Consider the following 27,527-nt stretch of genomic DNA (forward strand, 5'->3'; position numbering starts at 1 on the left):
CAGGCTCAGCGGCCACGGCTCACGGGCCCAGCCGCTCCGCGGCATGTGGGATCCTCCCGGACCGGGGCACGAACCCGTGTCCCCTGCATCGGCAGGCGGACTCTCAACCACTGCGCCACCAGGGAAGCCCAAGAATAGTATATTTTTGAAGCTGTGGCAGATTGCTAGTTTCACATAAACTAGATAATTAAATGGCATTTAATACTGTTTTGACGGAAATGAAGTAATGTTTCGTGTTTGTGTGTGTGTGTGTGTGTGTGTGTGTGTGTGTGTGTGTATATGTTTGTTTTAATTTTAGTATGGAAGAGAAACTGAACAGCTGAACAAACTCAGTAGAGGAGATGGAAGACAGAACCTCTTTTCTTTTGACTCGGAAGTTCAGGTATTAATGATACATTTCTTTAAATAATCCTAGAATAGTTGCTTATTCAGGTAAACAATGTCTGAAATGTTGAAATCACTGATTTTTGCACTACTGGGCATATCTATTGCTTTATACTTGTCTTGCTTACTTTGAACAAGTAGCTTAACAGCTAACTTCACTAAGAGGGCTAGCGTATATACAAATAGTTTGGGACAACATATATATATATATTTTTTTCTCTCAGTTCTTTATATTCTTTTCACTTCATCTCACTCCTCAAAATGGATAAATTAAAGAGTCCTTAACAATGGTTTCAGTGCTTTTAACCCATTAAATACAATTGTGATCCAGTAGCAGTGAATATCTACAGTGTAAGGAACACCAAGTCATATGAGACGTGTTTATTTTCCACTTTTGATGTAGGCCTGTAGAACTGGGATAATTTTCATGTATCTCACTTTAACTGGAAAGCGGTGCAGGGAAGTGCAGGTTTATATGCACGTGTGTATTTTAATCTCTTTCATGAGAGTGAGGCACTTTTTGTACTAAGATATATAGGTAGTTAATATTTAATTCCATGATATTTTCTTTTTTTTACCTCTTTAAAAATTTTTTATTTTGTATTGGCATATAATTGATTAATAATGTGTTAGTTTCAGGTGTATAGCACAGTGATTCAGTTATACATATACATGTATCTATTCTTTTTCATATTCTTTTCCCATTTAGGTAATTCCATCGTATTTTCTAATTAAATTGCTGATTTTTTAAAATGGAAAAATTCTGCAGTGTATAAATATTACAAATATTTTTCCTAATGGAAACTGTTTCACAAGAAAATGAAATTCTTTGAGGGAAGATGAGTGTTTTGGTTTTCTTTTCAATTTTTCTACATGAGATTTCTAATTAAAATCTGTGGGATTTTTTTAATAGAAAAGTACGCATTATATAAGCATTACAGTTTTTTCCTCAGTGAAAATATGTCAATAGAATATAAAATAATTTGGGGAAGACTGATTTTGTTTTCATTTCTTTTTGCTTCATACAGTTTTCTTTCTTTTTTTTTTTTTTTTTAAAGAGGAGCCTCCTCTGATTTATTTTAATAAATTTATTTATTTATTTTTGGCTGCATTGGGTCTTCGTTGCTGCGCGAGGGCTTTCTCTGGTTGCGGTGAGCTGGGGCTACTCTTTGTTGTGGTGCACAGGCTTCTCATTGCGGTGGCTACTCTTCGTTGTGGTGCACGGGCTTCTCATCACGGTGGCTTCTCTTGTTGCGGAGCACGGGCTCTAGGCGCGTGGGCTTCAGTAGTTGTGGCACGTGGTCTCAGTAGTTGTGGCTCGCGGGCTCTAGAGCGCAGGCTCGGTAGTTGTGTGCCACAGGCTTAGTCGCTTCGCGGCATGTGGGATCTTCCCGGACCAGGGCTCGAACCTGTGTCCCCTGCACTGGCAGGCGGATTCTTAACCACTCCGCCGCCAGGGAAGCCCCCACTTCATACAGTTTTCTAACTAAAAGTTTTTAGTCTGAAATGGAAAAAGTATATAGTCTATAAATAATGCAAAAGTTTTTCCTTAATAAAATACCACATGAGAAAATAAAGTTATCTGGGGAAAATTTGTTTTAAACGTTCTCTCCCTTTTTCTCCATAGCACTACTATATTATTTGCGTAAGTTGTATGAATTAAAACAAAAAGGGGTATAGCAGGCCTTGGGAATGTTAGTTCTAAGATATTCATTCAGAAATTTACTCATTCCAAGCATGTCTGAGCCTTTGATCCCACCCCTCATCATCATGATTGGGCTCTAATTGAACATGTCAGACTCTTTGATTGTATACAAAGAAGCCAATTGACTGTGGTTGAAACTCAATCTAGTGTCTTTAAAAAATCTGTGGTGTAGTGTTTTTGTGGTCATGGAACTGAACTGATTTTATGTTTGAGTTGTTTATCAGTGAGCTACAGTGAGAGAAAAATTCACAGTTGCAATGAAAGTTTGACAGAAAATTGACTTCAGTGTTGGTTATGGAAGGCAGTTTCACTACAGAGAAATCTAGGTTGTGTGTGTCGAGTACTTTTCTAGGTAGGCAGTGTCATCCTATAATATCGGCTGTCACTTTTGGCCAGAGTTCAGTGTTTAGAGACGTGTTTTCTTCCACTGACCGTAGAGAATAAAGAAGCACTGGGGAATTCCCTGGCGGTCCAGTGGTTAAGACTCCATGGGTGGTTAAGACCCATGCAGGGGGCACGGGTTCGATCCCTCGTTGGGGAACTAAGATTCCACATTCCAAGTGGCACGGCCAAAAAAATAAAAAATGTACATGCCTAATAAGCATCCCCCAAAGAAGAGGCAGACAAAAAATTTTTAAAAAACACAAAAAACAAAAGAAAAGAAACACTGACTGAAGGGGGTGGCTCCAACTTTGAACTACTGAGGATGGCCATATGTCCCAACATTTGCACTCTTAGGCCTCAGAAGGGAAAGGATTTGGGGGCTGGGGGCGTTTAGTCCAGCTTCTCTTCACATTCCACCGTCTGAGTAAGCTAGAAAGGAGAGCAGATAAATGGGCGGAAATTAGAATTGATCTCCATGGCAATGACTTGCCTCCGCTGGCTCCACAGATAGATAAGTGTTCAAGAGGGAGCTGTCTAGTCCCACACATTTGTAGATAAATAGACTCTGGGGGGAAAATCGTGCTTTCAGGTACGAATATTATATTTTAGGCCCTTTTAAGGAGAATTTTGTCAGTGATGTAGGCAGGGTCAGAACAGCTATAATTATCCAAGACTCTTCAGCCACAATACCTGTTTTGGCTTGAAATACTCAGGCAATTGAGAAAAATTCTTATGTTTCTTGGCTTGAGTTTTCCATACTGGCAGTATATTCTGCTCGGATTCATCCAGTCATTTCCCACCTACCCTGTCTCTGGTCTTCTCGAAAGTATGGTAAGTTGTCCCACAGTATATACTTTTCCTCCCATTTGTGCACAGAATGTGAGTCCGTTCAGACCATTAGAATGAACAGATGAACTCAGATCTCCTGAGCCGTGTGAGCTGAGGAGGAGGATTCTGTGAGAGGAGTTCTTTGACTCCCAATATCCTTTTTTATTTTTTTTTTAAATTTTATTTATTTATTTATTTTTTGCGGTACGCGGGCCTCTCACTGTTGTGGCCTCTCCCGTTGCGGAGCACAGGCTCCGGACGCCCAGGCTCAGCGGCCATGGCTCACGGGCCCAGCCGCTCCGCGGTATGTGGGATCTTCCCGGACCGGGGCACGAACCCGCGTCCCTTGCGTCGGCAGGCGGACTCTCAACCACTGCGCCACCAGGGAAGCCCAGTGTGTAGTTTTATATAGGGAATTAAGGAAGGTCTTTCTGTGGAAATGCCAATTGATTGGACACTTGAATGAAATGAAGCCTCACGCTGGTGAGGCTCACCCTGGTAAATAAGCCTTGCAGTTATCTTGGGGGAAGAGGGTTCCTTACAGAACACCAAGTGCAAAGGTCCTGAGGTGGGATTATACTTGGTGTGCTGGAGAAATAACCAAGGAGGCCAATGGGACTGAACAGAGGTCGGGGGGAGGATAGGCGATGAAGTCAGAGGAGTGGGGTGGAGGGTGAGGTCGGGATTTCTCTCTATCTGTGTTTGAACCTTACTATAAAAGAGCTCTACAAAGCCTTGTTGAATAAAAAAATAAGAGTTCAAATGAAGAATGGACAGAGAACTGTTGGATTTTGCAATTTTTACGCATAGATCTATATTCATATAATATCTATTTTGGGGGGGGGAAATGATTCATATTACGTATTTTGTAGAGGTTGGACTTTTCCGGAATTGAACCTGATATAAAGCCATTTGAGGAAAAGTGCAATAAACGTTTCCTGGTAAATTGCCATGATTTAACGTTCAATATCCTGGGTCAAGTTGGAGACAATGCAAAAGGACCACCCACAAACGTATGTATGAATTTTCCTTCTACCTCCATTAAACCAGTGCATTAAGGAAACTTCTTCCTTATTTTTTTAAGATTTTAAATTTTGTTCTGAGAACCAATTTACTGCATGCAAATTCCATTGCTACATGTTACGATAAATTTGACATGGAGGAATTCCATACATGTCTTTCTTTTGCCAGAATAGGAATGTGTTTTCATCTTGAGAGGATTCATGAAAGTCTTACCTATTCAAAATAGCAGGTAGAGTAGGTAGGCTCTTTACATTCAAGAGGGACATGTCTCCAGAGCGTGGAAAGTCCTCAAATTTGTAAATCCTACCAGAGAGTATGACTTCTGTGAAATTGACTCATAGCCGTGAGCAAGGAACACCAAAGCCATGGAGGAACACAGATGCTGTGCAGTCAGCTCCACCTCACTCACTGTTCTCATAGGGTAAATTCATTCTGTTCTTCACAGAAAATTCTAATTATTAGCTGTCACACATCATTTGAGCTGCTTAGGAATACTTGAAACTATGAATGTAAAATCGCCAAAGAGACTGCATTTTATGTTCATCTTTTTGGGGGTTCTACTTTGTCTTTGAGAAATATCCACAGTGATGATTTATTCTCTAACAAAGTAGCTGAGATGCACTAGCAGACTTTCGGTGTGTAAAGGGTTAATCTGTATGCCATCTGGCCTGAAATTTCTCTTTGTGACCAGCTTTCAAATGCCATCTGTGGAGAGGAATCATGTCTTCCAAAATTGCTGATGGAGCAAAGCTTTTGTCAAGTAATTGGATGTTCACTGATATTAGCTCTTATTAAATGTATAATCCAATAAGCTGTAACATAGCAAAAGGGAAGATTTATTTCTGCTCCGTAATACCGGCATTATTTTGGGGTAATTTCAATAAGCCTATGGAGAATTAAAATTTATTCATAGAACAGTTGAAGTTCTTTAAATGTGGCTTCTGATTTCTACGCGTCATTTTAAAAAATTTATAACTTGTGAAATTATACCTGACAGAAGTTAAAACTTGATAGTCTGTTAATTTAGAATGCTCTTTCTTATATGCAAATGAGCCACAATGCAATTTTAGCTAAATGTTGAACTCAGAGGAATTTAAAAAAAAATTATTTTGTAATTTGTGTCCCTCCCCCCACCCCACCTAAATTAAAAGTCATAGTTTAAAAACGTAACGGTTTTCATTCCCAGGTTGAACCCTTTTTTATAAATCTTGCCTTATTTGATGTGAAGAACAATTGTAAGATTTCAGCTGACTTCCACGTAGACCTGAATCCCGCATCTGTCCGTGAAATGCTGTGGAGCCCTTCAACCCAACTGGCTAGTGATGGAAACTCAAGAGGTTCTTCACCGGAGTCTTTCATTCATGGAATTGCTGAATCTCAGTTACGCTACATAAGGCAGGTAAGGAATGATCTTTTAGCCTTGGTAGCGCATTCAGAATAAGAAACAGAAACACCCTTGGGTCCCTTCGTAGTTTCAGGCCAGTGTTTTCATGGGCATTCCATCTCTTGTAGGGTCTGTGTATAGATGTTTTTCTGGTGACTGAAGTTGGAGGGGAAAAAAAGGAAACCAGCAAATATGCTAATAATACACTGGTGAAGTGAGACCGTGATGTGAATCTCAAAGGAAGTATTTTGTGAGATGGAATGCAGATGACACAGACACACCCCTGTACCCCTGTGCATACTTTTGAGCAAGGCAATAAGTACCTGTAAGACTCGTTTCTTTGAAGAAAAAGTTGACCCTACAATAACCTTCCCTTCCTAACTCCCATTCCCATTCTGAGTAGGTAGTTTTTTTTGTTTTTTTTTTTTTTGCGGTACGCAGGCCTCTCACTGTTGTGGCCTCTCCCTGCTGTGGCCTCTCCCGTTGCGGAGCACAGGCTCCGGATGCGCAGGCTCAGCGGCCACGGCTCACGGGCCCAGCCGCTCCGCGGCATGTGGGATCTTCCCGGACCGGGGCACGAACCTGTGTCCCCTGCATCGGCAGGCGGACTCTCAACCACTGCGCCACCAAGGAAGCCCCTGAGTAGGTAGTTTTAATGGAGCATAAACTCTCTTTATTCAAGGAGTTCTTGTGTCACAGCTGTAATGCTACGCTCCCCTATCCTATCTGAGGCAAAGAATGCCCTTTGGAAGGAGCCTAACAGTTCCCTGGCATTTTGACCTCTGACCAGACTGGACGCCATAAGAGGTTAGGCAGAGCAGAATTGATGGTCTGCCTTCTAGACTTTTGCAACTGAAAGGAAACTAGAGTGTGGCAGAGAATTAAAGTGGGAAGAAGCAGAACAAAGCAACTCGCATTGTAATGAGATTTCTTTTACCCTAAATAAAAATGTTCCTTTTTCTTCTGATTGTAAAAATAAATACATTATCACGTAGAAAATTCGAACAATACAAAAAGTAATAAAGAAGAAAGTAAAAATCAGCACCTATAGACGATAACTATTAACATTTTGGCAAACATCTTTCTAGATGTCTCTGTTGTGTATATATGAACACATACACGTTATGTATACTCTTATACAGACTGTATCATAGTCATGCTGTTTTATACCTACTGTATTTATTCAGCATCATGTTTATCACCCTGTATCACTACCTGGATCAGTCGCATTCTTATTAAAGGCTAATCTGTTATTCCACTGATTTAGCTCATTAGGATATTTCTAATTTGGGGATATCATAAAGAACACTGCATTATTGCATCCTTGTGCTTACGTGTTCGCTCACTTGTTGAATCATCTCCTTAGAATAAATTTCAAGCATTGGGGTTTTCAGGGTCAAAGATTATGCTCATTGATACAGATTGCCCAATGGTAGGGGCCTTGACATGTGCTGTCACTCACCTCTGGGCTGTGGATCTGTGGTCGTTTTTCCCCATGTTGCTCCTCATTCCCTTACATCCTCTTAGTTTGTTACTCAGGCTGTGGTTGTCACATACTTGAACGTTCCACTATGACGGTCTACGCCTCTAAAAGAGAGATTGAGCAAGACAGTATTACAAGTATTTGAGAACCTGCTATTGAATTATATGTTTAAGATTTTCCACACAGTGTCAAATAAGTCCTTCTAAGCCAATGATGTATAAGCTGCCCGTCATGACATGGCTGGTAGTGGTGAAGGTGGGATTTGAGCCTAGGTCTGTTTGAAAGACCTCAGTCAACAACATTAGGCAGTATGTAATTAAGTGCTGAAGTGTATCACGCGATGGGAGCGGAGGAGTTTGGAATGTGAGGAGGGGTCAAGGGTCAGGAGTTGCCTTAGAAGACTGCATAGAAGATGTGGGACGTGAGAGAGGCTTCGAAGGAATCGGCAGCGGCCTCAAATGGCTTTATCATTTTGCACCCTTGTTCCAGATCAACTAAAGATACCAGGAAGCGGTCATTTGCTCCAATATTTGGACATTTTCTTTTGAAGAAGGCTTTTTCTTCATCTTCCTCCCATTTAGGACTAGGATGCAGTACTGTGTAGGGAGAGACTGGATGTTAGCAGATCTGAATGCTAATCTCAGCTCATCAGATGTTTTTCAGCAATTTTTTCCGCCCGTATTTCTCTAGGTACTTTATCTGTATAAAGTCATTTAATTCTTACCACACCCCCAGTAAAGTAGGTAGGGCCTATTCCTATTCCCATTTTATATATGAGGAAACTGAGGCACAGAGCAGTCAGGTGGCTTACTCAAGGTCACAGAGCTACTGAGATGAGGAGCATTCCCCCCTCTACTGCACTGCTTCCCTGTCACCCTAGAGATGGGGAAACAGCCTGGTTCCCCAGCATTCCTGGAAAGGGCTCTCTGGCAACCCCGTCACCTCCACCAAGGCTGTTCGAGGGGTGGCATGATCTGTAGAAAGAGGCCACTCCAGGGCTTGGTGGACAGTGGGGGCTGGCGGGCCGTTCTGCTCCTTGGAGCAACAAGGTGACCACAGGAAAAGGAGGAAGCTGGGTCCGTTGAGTAGTTTTGCCTTCCTGCCGCCAAACAGCCACTGTGATCAGTTACTTCACTCCCAGATGCCCTGACAGAGCTCAGTCCCCCGTGTCCCCCAGACGGACCTGTGGCTTGTGGGCTCCCCGCTGGGGGGCAGCAGGTGTTGGGCGCTAGTGGAAAGGGGGCACTCTGCCGTCACATGCCCTGCCGTGCTCTGGGGGCTAAGTGCTGCGGACTGGGCTGGGGGGGGGGGACCTGGCCCGTTCTTTAGAGGGAGGGGGCAGTGAAGTGGGTGAGAGTCACCCTCCGGCGGGGGCAGGCCCATCCATGCCTCCTTGGTGGGACAGGAGGGAAGGGCCAGAGGCCTTGTCCTAAAGAGCCAGACTCCCAGCCCACACAGGATTCCTGGGTGCGCTCTGGTTACCCTTCTGTGTTCCGGGGACGGGGGAGAGCTTGAAGCTGGTGGGACAAAAGGCGAAGCAGCTGCAGAGAGTCTCCCCCTGGACCGGAATCCTGGTCACTTGAACAGTGAGCATCTCTGTGCCTCAGCATCCTCATCTGTAAACTGGAGGTAACCATAGTACCTGCATCCAGGGTGACTGTGAGGCTCAGACAACGTGTGCTGTCCCTAGAAAGCACTCGGCCCTGTACCAGGCCCGCCGAGTTGGCTCAGTAAGACGTGGCTGCTATTAAGAGCAGTAGTAACAGTGATAACAGATTAAACGAGTGAAAGCAGCTTCCTCTTATCAGTTGTCAAATCCTTTTAAATGATAATATTCGTTGCTCGCATCAGTGTGGGGAAATGGCTGGGGGAACAGCTGGAGTACTGGGCATGGGGAACAATAGGCGCTCAGTGAATGTTAGCCGTGGCAGTAATTGGTGTTACTGTTCTCGTCAAGCTGTATCGCGTGAGATGTTGGAAGCCTAGGTCAAGAGGCTGAGAGGCTGCGTATTGTCTGGAAGCCCTGGCTGCAGTCTTCACCCACTTACTGCGTGAACGTCTCTAAGCCTCAGTTTCTTAATCTGTAAAATGTGTATATCGTAGTGCTTGCGTTCAAGGGTTTTTATGAAGACTGAGGGAGATGGTGCACGAAAACTCTCTAGCACAGTCACGTGACAATCAGAAAGCATGAGATTGCACTCAGGGTGCACTGCTCAGCATACCTTCTGCGGGAGCCGCTCTAGCAGTCTGCCAGCTGCATGTCACAGCCCGGGCAGCACGCTCCTGGCAGAACCAAAAATCAAGTTCTGTGATCTTGGGATGCTTTGGGTTACTCTGGCAATAACCAGGTACCTAATGTGCATTACTTCATTTAATCCACTCAAGAAGGTTACGAAAGCGCTCTTACTCTCATCACCCCCCATTTCATAGATGGGCAATCTGAGATGTAGAGAGGATACGACTTGCCTAAACCCATAAATGGTGGGGTCAGCATTTGAACCCAGGAGATTTGACTCCCCGAACAGTTTTTAACCACTTTCTTCCATGCTTGCTGCTTGGGAATTCAAAGCTAAATCAGCCATAATCCGGGACCCTTAGAAGCTGCTGGATTTGGGGGAATTACTTAGCGTCCTACACTCGGTTTTCTCTCCTTTCCTGTCTACCTCAGAGGGTTCTTTCTGGAACAGATGAGCTACCGTGTCTGAAATGCTTTGAAAACTGGAACACACTATCTTAACACAGTTGGTAATATACCAAGCAGAAAAATAAAACTTGGTAGGGTCCCAGTGATGGATTTTTACACTTGAATTCATTTGTGTGGTGCTTCCTTAAGCAACGGACATAACCAACTAACAGGCTATTTGGAAGACATTATATTTGGAAGGAGCTGAACTGGAACAGGAGATGATATGCTTGTTCCACATGCCCTCAAAGAAAACTCATGGAACTTGGGTTGCATCTACATTAGTACCTGAGATAAAGTGTTTGGGAACAAAAGGAGTTTCGGATCCTCTGTCCTCTACCTTTACGCTGAGAGCACCAGGGCTCTTTAACTGCAACAAAGGAATGGTTTCTATAGGATGATTCAGTTTTTATGTTATACAGAGCAGCAAAGTATTTTCTTCCTTCTTAGCTACCATCAGTAGTAGTTAAGTGTGAGTGAATTGCCCTGGAGTTACAGGCAGTTACGTTTAAAAATGCATATCCGGTTCCACTTCAGAAATGCACGCTATCTTTGCACATGCCGCTTAAGCCAAACAATACACGCCGTACTGATAAGGCCTAAGGATGCACCTCGCAAACACCGCCGAACACAAGAGGCTAAGCAGCCAGGGTGACACCTGCGCTTTGTGGACTAATAATACACGTGAAATTGGTGACAAAATAGAAAATCCATTTTGAAAGGAGCATTGGGAGCCTGGGAAACTGTATGAAGCTGTATGAAAGGAAATGCTATCTATTGCCAGGGCCCTGGACATGATCCTATGTTGAATATCAACATTCTGTGCTAAACACACCACTAGGAATCACTAACCAAACAACTGTATACATGAGGTTACATTCGAGAAAAGTCTAACGGAAGGAATTTTTTCCAGGGAATTTTCTCAGTGACGAATCCACATCCTGAAATTTTCCTGGTTGCGAGAATTGAAAAGGTGCTCCAGGGAAACATCACGCACTGTGCGGAACCCTACATCAAAAATTCCGACCCGGCAAAGGTATTTATAAAGATCGTTTGTGAGCATTTCAGCCTGATGTAGAATTTGCCTTTTATTGGTATTTTAAATGGTATCATCAATGATTCCTCCCAAAAGAAAACAAAAAACAAAAAAATCCCGCAACGTTCTCGCAGCATGCGGTATTTTCTGAAAACGTTGTTTACTATGTGAGTATGCATGCTAAGGCTTGAACGTGACTTTTCCCCTTTTTCCTTTATGTCCTTTTTACATGACGATCTGATTTTTGCTTGTTTATCAAAGTAAGAGCTAAAGGCTTTTAGGCAACACCTGTTCATTGATACCGTATCCTTAGCAATAGCTACCCTTCCTTTACTCCCAGCCCTGCAATACAGGCTTAGAATGTCAGAGCTGGGAGGATAAAAATGACCCAGTCCTGCAGTTTCCAAATGCCAGTCTGTACTCAAATTTACTCCTATCTGTGATGAAATGAGAAAAGAGAGACAAGATAGTGAGCCGTTCATGAAACTTCAATGTATTTTATTCGAAGGGCTGTCCTTTATTCTGAGATTTTTGCCCTTCCTACCTTTTAGACATTACACCTGTCTGTCTTTCCTGAAATGTTGGCGTATGAAATGGCAGGGATTGTTTTTTTACCATCCAAGGGCTTTAAATGGCAGCCTTCAAAGTCGGCGACCCATAGAATCATCCAAATTTCTGGATCATGAATTCCAAACTTTTGGAAATTATTGATCTAATTCTCTCGTCTCATTTTATAAATGAGAAAAGTGAGGCCCAGAGAGGGAAAGCATTTGTGGCACAGTTCACTAGCGGCACTCCAGCTGCTGAGTATTTATAAGAGTCGATCTGTTATATGTAGCATTTAGCTGTGTGTCCAAATAGTGTTTATTAAGTGGGAGATGCTGAGGAGACCTATGACCAATTTGTGGGAAAAGAAACTCTGAACAGTATAGATAAAAGCCTCTAGCATTTTGTATCCCTAGGGGTGAGCTTACAGCCAGCGTTTTCGCAGCCTGTTTAGACTCTGTAGGCAGTTAATCTCCTTTGCCATCTCCCAGTGCCTGTGCAAACAGCAATTCCTGCCCACGCTAAACTAATTGCATTGATTCTTGGTCATTTATTTGGCTTTTATCTTGGGAGTAAAAAGGTCAGCAGTACCTAGAACAAACTTCTCCCAAGAATGATGAGTGTCTGCCTGCTCACGTTGTGAAAGGAAATACACATTAAAACTGCTTAAATTTTCCCAGTAGTGGTCTTTGGTGCAAAACATGCCCTACATCTATTTTGTCTTCTGATATCTCGATGAGGGCTTTGTTGATGAGAAAACACAGAACCTTTAGGAAATACTTTCATCTTGAAAAGTGGGTGGCTGATGTGTGTTGTGTTTTACCTGTAGCTATTTCTATATATTGTTTTCCTAGATTTTGATGTTTTATATCAGTGAGTTGGGGCAATTATTTTTCTGGGTGAGTCCCTGGTAGTTTGAACAAATATGATCTTGTCTTCTTATTTCTGCCCTTAGACAGCCCAGAAGGTGCACAGGACAGCTAAGCAAGTGTGTAGCCGCCTTGGACAATACAGAATGCCCTTTGCTTGGGCTGCCAGGTTTGTACAAATATAATCCTGACCCATCTATTCACGCTCATATGTAAAGTTGAGGGCTGTCGTCTTTCCCAGTAGCATTTGGAAGTCTGTTTCTGACAAGCCAGTTACATCTTGGGACACTTGGGATGTGTCTCAGTTCATTCGGACTGCTATAATGAATTATTATAGACTGGGTGGCTTAAACAACAGACATTTATTTCGTACCCAGAGGTTAGAATTCCGAGATCAGGGTGCCAGCATGGTTGGGTTCTGGTGAGGACTGTCTTCCAGGTTTTAGATAACCAACTTCTCCGTGTATCCTCACCTGGTGGAACGAGGGCGGGCTAGCTCTCTGGCCTCTTATAAGGGCACTAATCCCATTTATGAGGTCTCCATCCTCATGACCGAATCACCTCCCAAAGGCCCTACCTCCAAGTATCACCTTGGGGATTAGATTTCAACAAATGAACTTTGGCGGCATGGGGCCAGGTGGGGGGAACGATACAAACATTCAGTCTGTAACACGATATAAGAATTCTTTCTCTTAGAATTTGCTGTGCCTCAAAGACCTTTCACTTTTTCAAATGTCTTGCTTCAGGGAAATTTTCTTTGGCTTGGGTTACTGATCTGACTGACACCACTTAATTTTATTGCATTTTAAAGCAGAGCTTATTTGCTAAAGTGATGGATTTTTTTCCAGAAAACCAGAAATTGTAGTGAATTATGTACAGTGTGCCCACTGTTTCAGAGTTGGCTGGGTTTATGCTTTGAAAAGCCATCATAGAGTAATTCTGGAAAACATACTAAAAATGAGAAGGCAAAGAATGCTGTTGTTAAGTGCAAGTGTGTAATTACTTAATAGATTTTCTTGCTTTCTGATGACAAATTTGGCAACCCCTTCAGGGGTAGTCTATTAGGAAGTGTATTATCTATACCACATATCTGATGGTGGGTTACATGTTTTTTCTCCAGATCTTGCAAGTCTACCTACAGTGATGACTTAAAACGTGCTTCTTGCTTATTCCCCCTTTGAAGTACAAGTTCACTGGCTTGTTTGTGGTACAGCCTGTACAGCTCACTGGGACTTCTGGGGAAAGGGCACCATGTTCTGAATAATTCAATCAGTTATGTTCAGTGGGTGCTGAGGAGTAGCATAAGGATAGGAGATTCTAAGTTAATTAAGTCTTCTGTCACTCTTTATAATCATTTCATTTGGGGGAAGGTCTCAAAATGCATTGTATGTTGGTAGATGAAAAGGCACCTTGTCCTTGTTTTGCAGACTGGTAAGAATGATAGCCAAGGATAGGTCAAGGGCAAAGAGTAGTGGAGGGTGGTATATTTAGGCATTATAGAAGGTGAAATATGGCCTGTAAATATAAGCATACTTAGTGACGCTCCAGCTGCTGCTGCTGTTATTATTTATAGGGATTAAGTGCTCAGTGTATAAGGCAGAGGTCTAAGTGTTTAATGTATACTTCCCTAAGAGGTGGGTATTGGGACTTCCCTGGTGCTCCAGTGGGTAAGACTCTGCGCTCCCAATGCAGGGGTCCCGGGTTCGATCCCTGGTCAGGGAACTAGATCTCGCATGCCGCAACTAAAGATCCTGCACGCGGCAACGAAGATCCTGCATGCCACAACTAAGACCCGGCACAGCCAAACAAATAAATAAATACATACATACACACATACATACATACCCCCCTCAAAAAAAGAGGTGGGTAGTATTCTCCCCCATCTTAGAGACGAGGAAATTGAGTCACTTAAATAAAAAAAAAAAAAATCCTTGCCCAAGTTCACATGGCATGTGTGTGAGTAGGGCTCAGCGCTCATGGCATCTGAGTTCAGAGCCCACTCTGGACACCTGTGGCACACTGCCCCCCGCCCCCCTTCAGGCCATAGGAGTAGCTGCTTGATGCTGATTTGCCAGTAGAAAAATAAATTTTAAAATCTTCAAAGTTAGAAGCTTTGATCCTCAGTTCTGATGTGGAATTATGCTGTTTTCTTTCTGCCTGAATTATTTTGGTTGTCAGCAGTAGCAGGAACTCACTCTAAAGGCTTGGCTGGGGTATTTAAAAGATGTGTGATAAACCCCTGTTTACTGAAAATAAAGGAGGTATGCTTAGAAGTAGGAACAATAGTTAATGCCTATAACCACATTTTCAGCGGTTCTGCCAGGGGGAATTGCGCTTCTGGCCGCAGCTGCTTCCAGTGTGTCGGGTGCTTGTACATTACTTCCCGATTTAGCAGTAAAAGAGCCGCTTGAAAAATGGAAGAAGGGGAGGGGGAGGGAATAATTCCAATTCATACTGGAAACTTTACATATATATTGTAGACTCTATAAATTGATCTTAAATATCTAATTCAATTTTGATCAACTTTATTGAGAGGTAATTTACCTTTGATTAAAATTCACATTTTATATGTCCAACTTGATGAATTTTCACAGATACTTACAGTCATAAAACTACCACCCCAACCAAGATATAGAACATGTCTGTCACTCCAGAGAGTTTCCTCATATGCCTGTCCAGTCAGCCGTCCCACCCACACCCAGGCAACCACTGACCTTAGATGACTTTTACCTATTCTAGACTATCATATAAGTGGAATCATGCAGTATGTACTCTTGCATTTGGTTTTTTTTTTTAAGACTTTTTTTTTTTGATGTGGACCATTTTTAAAGTCTTTATTGAATTAGTTACAGTATTGCTTCTGTTTCATGTTTTGGTTTTTTGGCCACGAGGCATGTGGGATCTTAGCTCCCCGACCAGGGATGGAACCCGCACTCCCTGTATTGGAAGGAGAAGTGTTAACCACTGGACCACCAGGGAAGTCCCTTGCATTTGGTTTCTTGTGCTCAATCTGTTTTTGAGTTTCATCCATAATGTTGTATCAGTTGTTCATTTTGAGTAGTATTCCATTGTAAGAATATACCACGATTTGTTTGTTCACCTGTTGATGAATATCTGGGTGGTTGCCAGTTTGGGGCTATAACAAATAAATCTGCTGTGAACGGTCAAGTACCATGTGGAAATATGCCTAGGAGTGGAATTGCAGGATCAGAGGGTAGGTGTATGCTTAACTTCAGGAGAAGCTGCCGAATTATGTTCCAAGATAGTTTCACCATTTTCTACTCCCACCACCACTATTTTATCTTAATTTATCAATACTTTGGAGTTAAAAAAACCCCTTCTGTTCCTGTTTTAGACCCATTTTCAAAGATGTTCAAGGTTCTCTGGACCTGGATGGGAGATTTTCTCCTTTGTATAAACAAGACAGTAGCAAGCTTTCAAACGAAGACATTCTCAAGTTGCTCTCAGAATACAAGAAGTAAGTGTTTGGGAGTTACTGCAGTAGATCAGTATAATAGATGAATTATAATTCCTTCAGATTCTGAACGTGAGTCATATATGGGAAAAATCAAATGCTTCGGAGCATTTGGATTTTGGAAGCGTTTGGGAGTTTGGATAAAGTGTAACCAATGCACTTCTTAATCATATTTTTAAGTATAAAATATTCTTATTTTACATCTAGGCCAGAGAAGACCAAATTGCAGATTATTCCTGGGCAGCTAAACATCACAGTAGAATGTGTTCCTGTGGATTTATCAAGTAAGAACTTACATATTGCAAATAAGCCTACAGAGCTATTATGCTTGAATCTCAGGTTTTTATCTTCTCAGTGTTTTTCTTGAGGTTTACATGGTATATTCGTTTCCTAGGGCTGCTGTAAGAAAGTATTACAAACTGGGTGGCTTAAAACACAAATTTATTCTGTGGTTCTAGAGGCTAGAGGTCAAAATCAAGGTGTCAGCAGGGCCATGCTCCCTCTGAATGCTCTAAGGAAGAATCATTCCTCGCCTCTTCTAGCTTCTAGTGGCTGCTGACTCTCCTTGGCATCCTTTGGCTTGTAGTTGCATCACTCCAATCTCTGCCTCTGTCCTCACATGGCCTTCTATTAAGAACACCAGTCATTGGATTTAGGGCCCACCTTAATCCATTATGATCTCATCCTCCTAGCTAATTACATCTGCCAAGACCCTATTTCCAAGTAAGGTCACATTCTGAGCTTCTAGTGGACATGAGTTTTGGTGGGACGCTGTTCAACCCAGGACACATGGTAAATAGTTACAGATTAGGAAGTGAATTGAGTTGATTTTATCAGGTGCTGTTTCATGTATTATATATGATGTTGTGAGTGTGCTCACAGTGTGAGTGTGCTCACAGTGTGAGTGTGCTCCAGTGAGTTTCTGCTCCTTTTGCCTTGGATGAGTTTGGATGAGTTTGGATGAGTTTCATCAACGAAGGGATCCAAAAGGAGGAGAATCTCTTTTCTTGTCTAAAGAATCTATGATCTCAGGAGACACAAAAGACAATTTGCAGGAAATAAAATGACTTCTAAATCTTTTTAAAATGTCCAGTCTCAGTAATTATGCCACTAACACAAAGGTAAACATTTAAGCATTGGGATGTTTCTGTTCATCTATCAGATTTACAAAAATGAAGTGGAACTGTCTAATGCTGGCTAGGTTTTGGCCAGGCACCGTCCCCCATCACGAGTAGGAATACAATTTGGCAGTAGATATCCATGAATGTCCGTAACGAAGGCATTCCATTTCTGAGATTCTGTCTAGCCATTTATTCACCGAATAAATTTATTGAGTAAACTTTATTGAATACTTACCAGATGCTTTGAAAGTATGGAGATTACAGTCTAGAATGAATGACAGACATTAAACAAGAAAACAAATAAATGAATAATTTCAGTCTGTGGTTGGGCAGGCTGCTTTAAAAAGGGTGGCCAGTGAAGGCTCACCATGTGACCCCGCCAGCATGTGGTGATTGTGACTGTACATTCTGCTCTGAGGGTGTCACATATGTAAAGACCTTGAGGTGGGAGCTAGCTTGGTTTGTATGGACAGAAACGGAGCCAATGTGGCTCTGGTGTAGTGTGTGACGGGCGCAAGGGAGAGTAGGAGATGAAGTAGGAGAAGTAGGCAAAATCACGTCACGTAGAGAATTGTAAAGACCGTGGTAACTCCTTAAAAGACTGAATTTCATTCCAAGTACCATGAGAAGTCACGAAAAGATTGAAGTAGGAGAGTGGCAATTGACATTTTAAGACATCTATCTAAGAGTACAATGGCTTATTTTTTTCCTAAAGAAATAATTTGAAGTGTAGACAGGAGTTTATGCATAAAGGTGTTCTTTGCAGTGTTGTTTATGTGGGGTGGGGGGATTTGGAAACAACCAGAGCCCAACACTGTCAGTGTGGTTAAGGCAGTTATGGTATCCAGATACCATGAAACTTGATGCAGCTATGAAAAATGATGTTTACAAAGAATTCATGAAATAAGACATCAGATAAAACGCCAAAAAAAAAAACCCAACAGGATAAAGTTCTGTATACAGTGGGATTTTTGTGTTGTTATATAAAACACGCATAGGAAGAAGACTAGAAGAAAATATGCCAAAAGAGTAGTAGTAGTTATCTCCGGGTAGTGAAATGATCACTTGTTTCTTTGTACCTTTACTCCGTACCTCCAGATATTCTGTTGTAAGTATCGCTATAATAGAAAGCCAAACCCAACGAAAAATATTGTGTCCTCAGGTCTGACTCTCCGGGGTCTTCCTTCTCCATCAGTATTGCTCTGCAGCAAGGACCAGCAGTCTTAGAGCCCCTTAAGTGTATGAATAACCTTTACTACAAGGGGCTACCTCAATAACATGTGCTGCTGCTACACCTCTCTGAGGCTTTGTGTTTTCCACTTTTGGGAGGATTGAATTTATTATTGGGAACACATCATAAGATTTGTAGTTTCAGAAGGCTGCCATTATTTCTTAAGTGAAAATTTGCACCTGCACCAAGTTAACTTTTTAAGAGTGACTAGCCATGAGCTAATTGGCATAAATTTACTGTTACTTCCCTGATACCAGTAGAAATTTGCAGTGAAAGCTAAATTGCAGTCACAGGAGGAAAAATGTAATGGATTTCTTTGCAGAGTTTAAATTTGTCAAAATTATGATGTGTTATATTTGGCAAATCACTCGACGTTGAGAATGAAATAGCAATCCACGTCTGGTTTGAAGGGTTTCACTAAAACCAGCATCAGGCTACTTACTCCTACTTGCTCTTCTGGGTCCTTAAAGTGCTTGTGTAACTTTTTGTCAATCACTAAGAATTCTGTTTGTTAAACTGCTCTCTGAGAACACAAATCATGTATATTTTTATAAATGCAGGCATGTGTTAATGATTGTTACATCTTTGCCTGTTCTTTTTTCTGCTACAGACTGTATTACGTCTTCATATGTGCCCCTGAAGCCTTTTGAAAAGAATTGTCAAAATATTACTGTGGAAGTTGAAGAGTTTGTGCCAGAAATGACAAAATATTGTTATCCATTTACCGTTTACAAAAACCATCTATATGTATACCCCTTGCAGTTAAAATACGATAGCCAGAAAACATTTGCCAAGGTACACAGTGTAAACTAAATGTTTTGGGGTGTAAAATGTTATTTATAATTTTGTTTTGTCACTCATTTTGAACGATGAATCATTTTAGGCAAGGAACATCGCGGTCTGTGTGGAATTCCGGGATTCGGATGAAAGTGATGCTAGCGCTGTAAAGGTTTGTTTGTGATATTGATAAGCATGCATTTTTAGTAGAGATAGAGATTTTGGTACGCGGTAGTTCTGTATGCTAAGTTTAATGTGTTTAAATGTCGAGGAGAATGTACTAATGCGACAAATGTTACATCGTCTTCTCTACTCTCACACATTAACTATAAGAATGTGTTAAATACTAAGAAATAACAGAATGGGTTAGGAGCATATATAGCTTTAAAAATGGGTAAGCTTCATATGCCAGATTTTTGCCTTTGCCCCACTTTGATTTTGCATTGCTCCAATGCCCAGTCACAAGGTCGTTTTCTCGTGACCTGACAGCTTATAACGGTACCATCAGGGGAGTTTAAACTCCTTTCTCCTTGAAACCTGAACGGGCTTCGAGCTGACAGAAGCACAGCATAACTGCTTTGATCTGAGATATGACTTCTCGTCTGTGGCTGGCCAAATGGTGCCTCCAAACTTGAATTAGTGATCCACGAAAAGCATCTCAGCATTATCTGATACCGCAATCCTTAAATACCTGTCACTTCACAGTGCCCTTGCATTTTCACTCTTTACAGCCGCTTTTTACTTTTGGCCCTTTAGCCCATAGCCCATTAATCAGAGGCCTGAGAGAGAAGTCAGACCGTCTAGCCATCACAGAGTGTTTATCTGGCTTCCCAACTTCTCTAGCTTGAGCCTAAATCGGACAGATGGATGGCAAATTTTCCACTTAAACCACCTCGGGAAAGAGGCTGGCATAGCCCCAGTTAAGTCATTGAACGGTTAATAGCTCTGACCCTTGAAAAGAGAGTTTTTTCACAGAGAAAGCTAGGTTAAATTAAGAATTAGCTGGCTCAAATGAGGTGTATGTTCTCTGATTCTTCCTTCAGTGGAGATGAGAATAACATTTTCTTCGCCCCCATGCGGTATCCTTTTTTTTTTTTACATCTTTATTGGAGTATAATTGCTTTACAATGGTGTGTTAGTTTCTGCTTTATAACAGAGTGAATCAGTTATACGTATACATATGTTCCCACCTCTATTCCCTCTTGCGTCTCCCTCCCTCCCACCCTCCCTATCCCACCCCTCCAGGCGGTCACAAAGCACCGAGCTGATCTCCCTGTGCTATGCGGCTGCTTCCCACTAGCTATCTATTTTACATTTGGTAGTGTATATGTGTCCATGCCACTCTCTCACTTTGTCCCAGCTTATCCTTCCCCATCCCCGTGTCCTCAACTCCATTCTCTACATCTCTATCTTTATTCCTGTCCTGCCCCTAGGTTCTTCATCACCATTTTTTGTTTGTTTTTAGATTCCATATATATGTGTTAGCATACGGTATTTGTTTTTCTCTTTCTGACTCACTTCACTCGGTATGACAGACTCTAGGTCCATCCACCTCACTACGAATAACTCAATTTCGTTTCTTTTTATGGCTGAGTAATATTCCATTGTATATATGTGCCACATCTTCTTTAGCCATTCATCCGATATCCTTTTTGTATACTTAAAGATTCTTAGGTTACCTCTCCGCAGTGCCTGCAAATTGCCTCCATGACCATATTTAAGGAGAGCTGGCGTTGCACTCACGTGGAGTGTCACTTTCATTTCTTAGCTGGCCCGGAGGCTAGCTCCGAAGTACCCGAGTGAGGCAGTTAGGACCTTGGCACAGTGACTCCATATATTCATCCTTGAACTTATTAGGCCTATGGAACTGAAAAGCTCACACTAGAAATGAAATCGGATCTTTCCATGGAACCATAGAAAGCCTTCCATTAATTTTATTGGTGTAACAGCAAGCTGGTGACTCTTAAACTGTGGCTCATAAAGTGAGAGAACAGTAAGCTAGTGTGTAGCTTAATGGACGTTCAGTTTCTAATTCCTCGAGGCTAGGAATGGGTCTGCTGTTGGTTCTATTTTGTTAACTCCTCGCCTTACCCACTGCACAGCGAGCATTCAGCTAATGTTGCTGACCGACTGAAGGGGAGCTTCTCATACTAAGAAGTGCAAATAGCACGAGAGAAGTAAGCTTTCCAGGCCTGGTTGGAGAGTGTTTCCCTTCCAAATGATTAGAAGTGTTCAGCCTCTTGCTGTCAGCTAGGTCGGAATTATATTTCTCAGATGGCCGGAAATTCAGAAGCATCCATGCAGCCAAGTAAGGCGATGTCTGGGGTGGTGTCTGGAGTGACTGTAAATGATTTGGAATTTACAGGTTCATGGTGAGAGCTGGGTGGGCTTGGCCGTGACCCTGGGCTCACAGATGCCTCTAACTGTATGTGGTTCCCTAGCATCATGTTTAAAGAGTGGCATTGAGAGTGGTGACTCTGTTTCCTCCTTTTGCAGTGTATTTATGGAAAACCTGCGGGGCCTGTTTTTACCACAAACGCTTATGCTGTTGTATCGCATCACAACCAAAATCCAGAGTTCTATGATGAGGTAAAGCGTGTTATTTTGACGTTTACAAAACCCAGTGGTGGACCTTCTTTTTCTCTTTGAATCATTTCCAATATTGTGTCTGCACTTTCACTCGCTGAATGTTTTGCCCCATGAAAATAGAAAATGTCACTTCAGAACGAGGGGCCACTGCCTGCTTGGTGCCCTTTGGTGACAGTGGAAGATTGGCCCACAAATTGAAGGGGCTCTGGCGTGAGATAACGTAGGAAACAGACACCACACTGGAACGGGGACTCTAGCCCTTACTTTGACAACAACTGGCTCCGTGACCTTGAGCAAGTCACTTCCTCTTTCTGAGTCTCCATTTCCAAAGCTTTAAAATAAGAAATTTAGAAGGGGTTTTCTGAAGGCCCTTTTAGCTCTTTCTTCCTGTGGTCCTGCGTGGGAGGGTGCAGCCTCTCTGTAAGTGAAATGCTCCGAGAGACACAGCGGCGTGGCTGGGTCCCCAGAATCCCACTGGCTGCACTGAATGCCTCAGCGCAATGTAGACAGAGGGGGCTGGCGCGGTCTCCCGGCCTCCGAGCGCCCTTCCTCAGTCTGCCTTTCTGACCCTGTCCCTGCCTCTTTCCTCCTTCCCACTTCTCTAGCTCTATGTCTCTGTGTCCTTTCCAGTGTCTCTCTTAGTGTCTCTGTCACAGCCTCTTCTCGTCTACGTGTAGCCGGCTTATCCAAATCCGCAGACTGCTTTTGATGGCTACGTGTCTCCATGGAACCCGGATGCGTATCCCAGGCCAGAAGCTCTGCTGTTTCTGCTTCTCAGGTTCCACGTCTCCATCCCTGGCTTGGTCTGAAACCATCCCCCCTGCTGTCCTGATTTCCCCAGGCCCAGCTGCTGTTGTATGGAGGCCTTAAACCCCAGCCCGAGGCTCACTCATTCCTTCTCAGTCCAGTGCCCCTACTTTCTCCGGGGATGGAGAGGAGGGCAGTGGGACTTTGCATTTTCGCCACCCAGGGAGGGAGTATGTCCATATTGATGTGCAGCAGAGCATTAGATACCCAGATGGTCTGGATGCTGTGAATAGGCATATTCTGTGGTGAAATATACCTACAACAGAAATTAGTTATAACACCAAAACCACGCCTTGTGTGAATGATAATTAGGCCAGATGTCCCGTCACCAAGCTGTTTAATCCATCCCTCTCTATAACCAATGTCAGTCACTAGAGAAAACTTGTTCATGTAGTAAGTAGTCCACATTATCTTTAGGAAATGGACTTTTCAAGCATTCACTATATATTAACCAGGAAAGTGAGTGTGAGCGTGTGTGTGTGTTTGCATGTGTTCCTGTGCAAGTCCATGTATGTGTGTTAAATCAATTAAATCTGTAATCTCTCTCCCATACGCTTCCCAGGAGGCATTACAAACAGGCAGTTGGGTTCTGACTGGAGAAGTACTTGCAATGCTTGTTTTAAAGTATTAATTTTTAGTGTTAAATTCGTGTGTCAGGACGATACTTTTTATTTATTCAAGAGTAAGGTTGTGTTCTTCTTCTGAAGAAATTTATGTACACTGTAATTTGCGGATCCCGTAATACCACAGTGACTTTTTGCACGTTTATTTGTAAAGGCTTAATTTTTCCTTCATGCAGAGGAGGGCAGTGATGTCGAAAAAAGCAGCCTTTCAAATTCAATGCACATTGTAGATGGATTGCATTCACTGACTCACACTGAGTTACAGAGTATCCCTGGGCTGTACGGATGTGGTTTTGATCCAGTGTTTCAGAAAATCCTGCTGCCAAGTTGAATCCAGGAGAATCCACTGGAGTCTCCAGCAAAAGTAATAAATCAGCCCTCACAACCCAAGAGAATATTGTTGTCAAACTGTGAAACTGACCAGAAAAGCATTTGGAATATATTTAAATCATAGCTATTATTTGACCACTTGGCTTGTGATTTAGAAAAGTATGTCATTGGAAAAGTATGATGAAACAGAGCTAAAGGTCTGACAGTCCAGCTTGACAATGAAAACAAAATGCTATGTGTAATTTTGCTTTCATTTCAGATTAAAATTGAGCTTCCCATTCACCTGCATCAAAAACATCATTTGCTTTTCACTTTTTATCATGTAAGCTGTGAAATTAACACAAAGGGAACAACCAAAAAGCAGGATACAGTTGAAACTCCAGGTACGTGTGCTCTTTAAATGTCTCTCTCTAGAGCTATTTGAAACGGAGTTGTCTTGGCCATATATAACCTCTTTTCATCGAGGTACAGACCACTTCCCCTCACCAAAAAGTACATTTCTGAGTTAAAAGTTCGTTGGTGAAAGATGAATTATATGTTCGTTTTATCCATTATTTCTACCCAACGTCACGTCCAAATGCTTGCCAGTGTACTTAGACTATCATAGGCAACGTAAAGTAATATTGCCCCTCTCAGAGAGAAACCCATATTATGATGCAGTGTTTTTGTCATTTCTTTCACGTAGAATAGCCCAGCAACCAGAATTTTCCAGTTCTGCTCACTGAGAAGAGGGACATGAGCCCAGAGCCATGGGCGTTTTTGAACCTGAGGGAGATTGGGGTTCTAGTGAGAGGAGGACAGGTTTAACGAACTTGAATAAGCTTTGGTAGTAAAGCTCCAGTCATGATCTCATTCAGCAAGGCTTTGGATAAGCCAATGGGAAGCATCCTTAGGAGAACATAGAAGGCCCTAAGAACATGGCCTGTGCCACCCCCACCATATCAGTATCAGCACGCCCTGGGATTCAGATCCAAGCTAGCCTGGACCAATCTTTATTTTATTTATTTAATTAATTATTTTTATTTTTTATTTTTTTAACATCTTTATTGGAGTATAATTGCTTTACAGTGGTGTGTTAGTTTCTGCTTTATAACAAAGTGACTCAGTTATACATATACATATATCCCCATATCTCTTCCCTCTTTTTATGGCTGAGTAATATTCCATTGTATATATGTGCCGCGTCTTCTTTACCCATTCATCTGTTGATGGACACTTAGTTTGCTTCCATGTTCTGGCTATTGTAAATAGAGCTGCAGTGAACATTGTGGTACGTGACTCTTTTTGAATTATGGTTTTCTCAGGGTATATGTAATCCCAGTAGTGGGACTGCTGGGTCATATGGTAGTTCTATATGTAGTTTTTTGAGGAACCTCCATACTGTCCTCCCTAGTGGCTGTATCAACTTACATTCCCACCAAAAGTGCAAGAGGGTTCCCTTTTCTCCACACCCTCTCCAGCATTTATTGTTTGCAGGTGTTTTGATGATGGCCATTCCGACTGGTGTGAGATGATATCTCATTGTAGTTTTGATTTGCATTTCTCTAATGATTAATGATGTTGAGCATTCTTTCATGTGTTTGTTGGCAATCTGTATATCTTCTTTGGAGAAATGTCTATTTAGGTCTTCTGCCCATTTTTCGATTGGGTTGTTTGCTTTTTTGATATTGAGCTGCATGAGCTGCTGGTAAATTTTGGAGATTAATCCTTTGGCAGTTGCTTCATTTGCAAATAATTTCTCCCGTTCTGAGGGTTGTCTTTTGGTCTTGTTTATGGTTTCCTTTGCTGTGCAAAACCTTTGAAGTTTCGTTAGGTCCCATTTGTTTATTTTTGTTTTTACTTCCATTTCTCTAGGAGGTGGGTCAAAAAGGATCTTGCTGTGATTTAGGTCATACACTGTTCTGCCTATGGTTTCCTCTAAGAGTTTGATAGTTTCTGGCCTTACATTTAGGTCTTCAATACATTTTGAGTTTATTTTAGTGTATGGTGTTAGGGAGTGTTCTAATTTCATTCTTTTACATATACCTGTCCAGTTTTCCCAGCACCACTTATTGAAGAGGCTGTCTTTTCTCCACTGTACATTCCTGCCTCCTTTATCAAAGATAAGGTGTCCATATGTGCGTTGGTTTATCTCTGGGCTTTCTATCCTGTTCCATGGATCTATATTTCTGTTTTTCTGGCAGTACCATACTGTCTTGACTACTGTAGCTTTGTAGTGTAGTCTCAAGTCAGGGAGCCTGATTCCTCCAGCTCCGTTTTTCGTTCTCAAGATTGCTTTGGCTATTCGGGGTCTTTTGTGTTTCCATACAAATTGTGACATTTTTGGTTCTAGTTCTGTGAAAAATGCCAGTGGTGGTTTGATGGGGATTGCATTGAATCTATAGATTGCTTTGGGTAGTAGAGTCATTTTCACAGTGTTGATTCTTCCCATCCAGGAACATGGTATATCTCTCCATCTGTTTGTATCATCTTTAACTTCTTTCATCAGTGTCTTACAGTTTTGTGCATACAGGTCTTTTGTCTCCATAGGTAGGTTTATTCCTAGATATTTTATTCTTTTTGTTGCAGTGGTAAATGGGAGTGTTTTCTTGATTTCTCTTTCAGCTTTTTCATCGTTAGTGTGTAGGAATGCCAGAGAGTTCTGTGCATTAATTTTGTATCCTGCTACTTTACCAAATTCATTGATTAGCTCTAGTAGTTTTCTGGTGGCATGTTTAGGATTCTCTGTGTATAGTACCATGTCATCTGCAAACAGTGACAGCTTTACTTCTTCTTTTCCGATTTGGATTCCTTTTATTTCTTTTTCTTCTCTGATTGCTGTGGCTAAAACTTCCAGAACTATGTTGAATAATAGTGGTGAGAGTGGACAACCTTGTCTTGTTCCTGATCTTATAGGCAGTGGTTTCAGTTTTTCACCATTGGGAACAATGTTGGCTGTCGGTTTGTGATATATGGCCTTTATTATGTTGAGGTAGGTTGCCTCTCTGCCTACTTTCTGGAGGGTTTTTTATCATAAATGGGTGTTGAATTTTGTCGAAAGCTTTTTCTGCATCTATTGAGATGATCATATGGTTTTTCTTCTTCAATTTGTTAATATGGTGTATCACATTGATTGATTTGCGTATATTGAAGAATCCTTGCATTCGTGGGATAAACCCCACTTGATCATGGTGTATGATCCTTTTAACGTGCTGTTGGATTCTGTTTGCTAGTATTTTGTTGAGGATTTTTGCATCTTTGTTCATCAGCGATATTGGCCTGTAGTTTTCTTTGTTTGTGACATCTTTGTCTGGTTTTGGTATCAGGGTGATGGTGGCCTCGTAGAATGAGTTTGGGAGTGTTCCTCCCTCTGCCCTATTTTGGAAGAGTTTGAGAAGGATAGGTGTTAGCTTTTCTCTAAATGTTTGGTAGAATTCGCCGGTGAAGCCATGTGGTCCTGGGCTTTTGTTTGCTGGAAGATTTTTAGTCACAGTTTCAATTTCAGTGCTTGTGACTGGTCTGTTCATATTCTCTGTTTCTTCCTGGTTCAGTCTTGGAAGGTTGTGCATTTCTAAGAATTCGTCCATTTCTTCCAGGTTGTCCATTTTACTGGCATAGAGTTGCTTTAGTAATCTCTCATGATCCTGTGTATTTCTGCAGTGTCAGTTGTTACTTCTCCTTTTTCATTTCTAATTCTATTCATTTGGATCTTCTCCCTTTTTATCCTGATGAGTCTGGCTAGTGGTTTATCAATTTTGTTTATCTTCTCAAAGAACCAGCTTTTATTTTTATTGATCTTTGCTATCGTTTCCTTCATTTCTTTTTCATTTATTTCTGATCTGATCTTTATGATTTCTTTCCTTCTGCTAACTTTGGGGTTTTTTTGTTCTTCTTTCTCTAATTGCTTTAGGTGTAAGGTTAGGTTGTTTATGTGAGATGTTTCTTGTTTCTTGATGTAGGATTCTATTGCTATAAACTTCCCTCTTAGAACTGCTTTTGCTGCATCCCATAGGTTTTGGGTTGTCGTGTTTTCATTGTCATTTGTTTCTCGGTATTTTTTGATTTCCTCTTTGATTTCTTCAGTGATCTCTTGGTTATTAAGTAGAGTATGGTTTAGCCTCCATGTGTTTGTATTTTTTACAGATTTTTTCCTGATATCTAGTCTCATAGCGTTGTGGTCGGAAAAGATACTTGATGCGGTTTCAGTTTTCTTAAATTTACCAAGGCTTGATTTGTGACCCAAGATATGATCTATCCTGGAGAATGTTCC

The 27,527-nt window shown here is 41.8% G+C and overlaps 1 protein-coding gene across 7 annotated transcripts in view; it reads left to right on the top strand.

Annotated features, from left to right (window-relative positions):
• DOCK11 (dedicator of cytokinesis 11) overlaps nt 1–27,527 on the top strand; it is a 217,683-nt gene that overhangs the window by 59,786 nt on the left and 130,370 nt on the right. For 6 of the 7 annotated variants that reach the window (XR_003796312.1, XM_029240008.1, XM_029240010.1 and 3 more), the window contains 11 exons: nt 299–382; nt 4,174–4,314; nt 5,511–5,723; nt 10,788–10,910; nt 12,412–12,494; nt 15,681–15,803; nt 16,008–16,084; nt 18,763–18,947; nt 19,036–19,101; nt 21,426–21,518; nt 23,538–23,661. Coding sequence is in view for 6 of the 7 variants with exons in the window: in XM_029240008.1 (XP_029095841.1) it covers nt 299–382; nt 4,174–4,314; nt 5,511–5,723; nt 10,788–10,910; nt 12,412–12,494; nt 15,681–15,803; nt 16,008–16,084; nt 18,763–18,947; nt 19,036–19,101; nt 21,426–21,518; nt 23,538–23,661 (1,312 nt within the window). In the remaining variant the exon portion in view is untranslated. The remainder of the gene's footprint in view (nt 1–298; nt 383–4,173; nt 4,315–5,510; nt 5,724–10,787; nt 10,911–12,411; nt 12,495–15,680; nt 15,804–16,007; nt 16,085–18,762; nt 18,948–19,035; nt 19,102–21,425; nt 21,519–23,537; nt 23,662–27,527) is intronic. The other variant, XM_029240011.1, reaches the window with a different exon arrangement.

Source organism: Monodon monoceros, unplaced genomic scaffold (genome assembly GCF_005190385.1).
Source record: "Monodon monoceros isolate NGI ecotype Baffin Bay Population unplaced genomic scaffold, NGI_Narwhal_1 Super_Scaffold_22, whole genome shotgun sequence".
NCBI lineage: Eukaryota > Metazoa > Chordata > Mammalia > Artiodactyla > Monodontidae > Monodon > Monodon monoceros.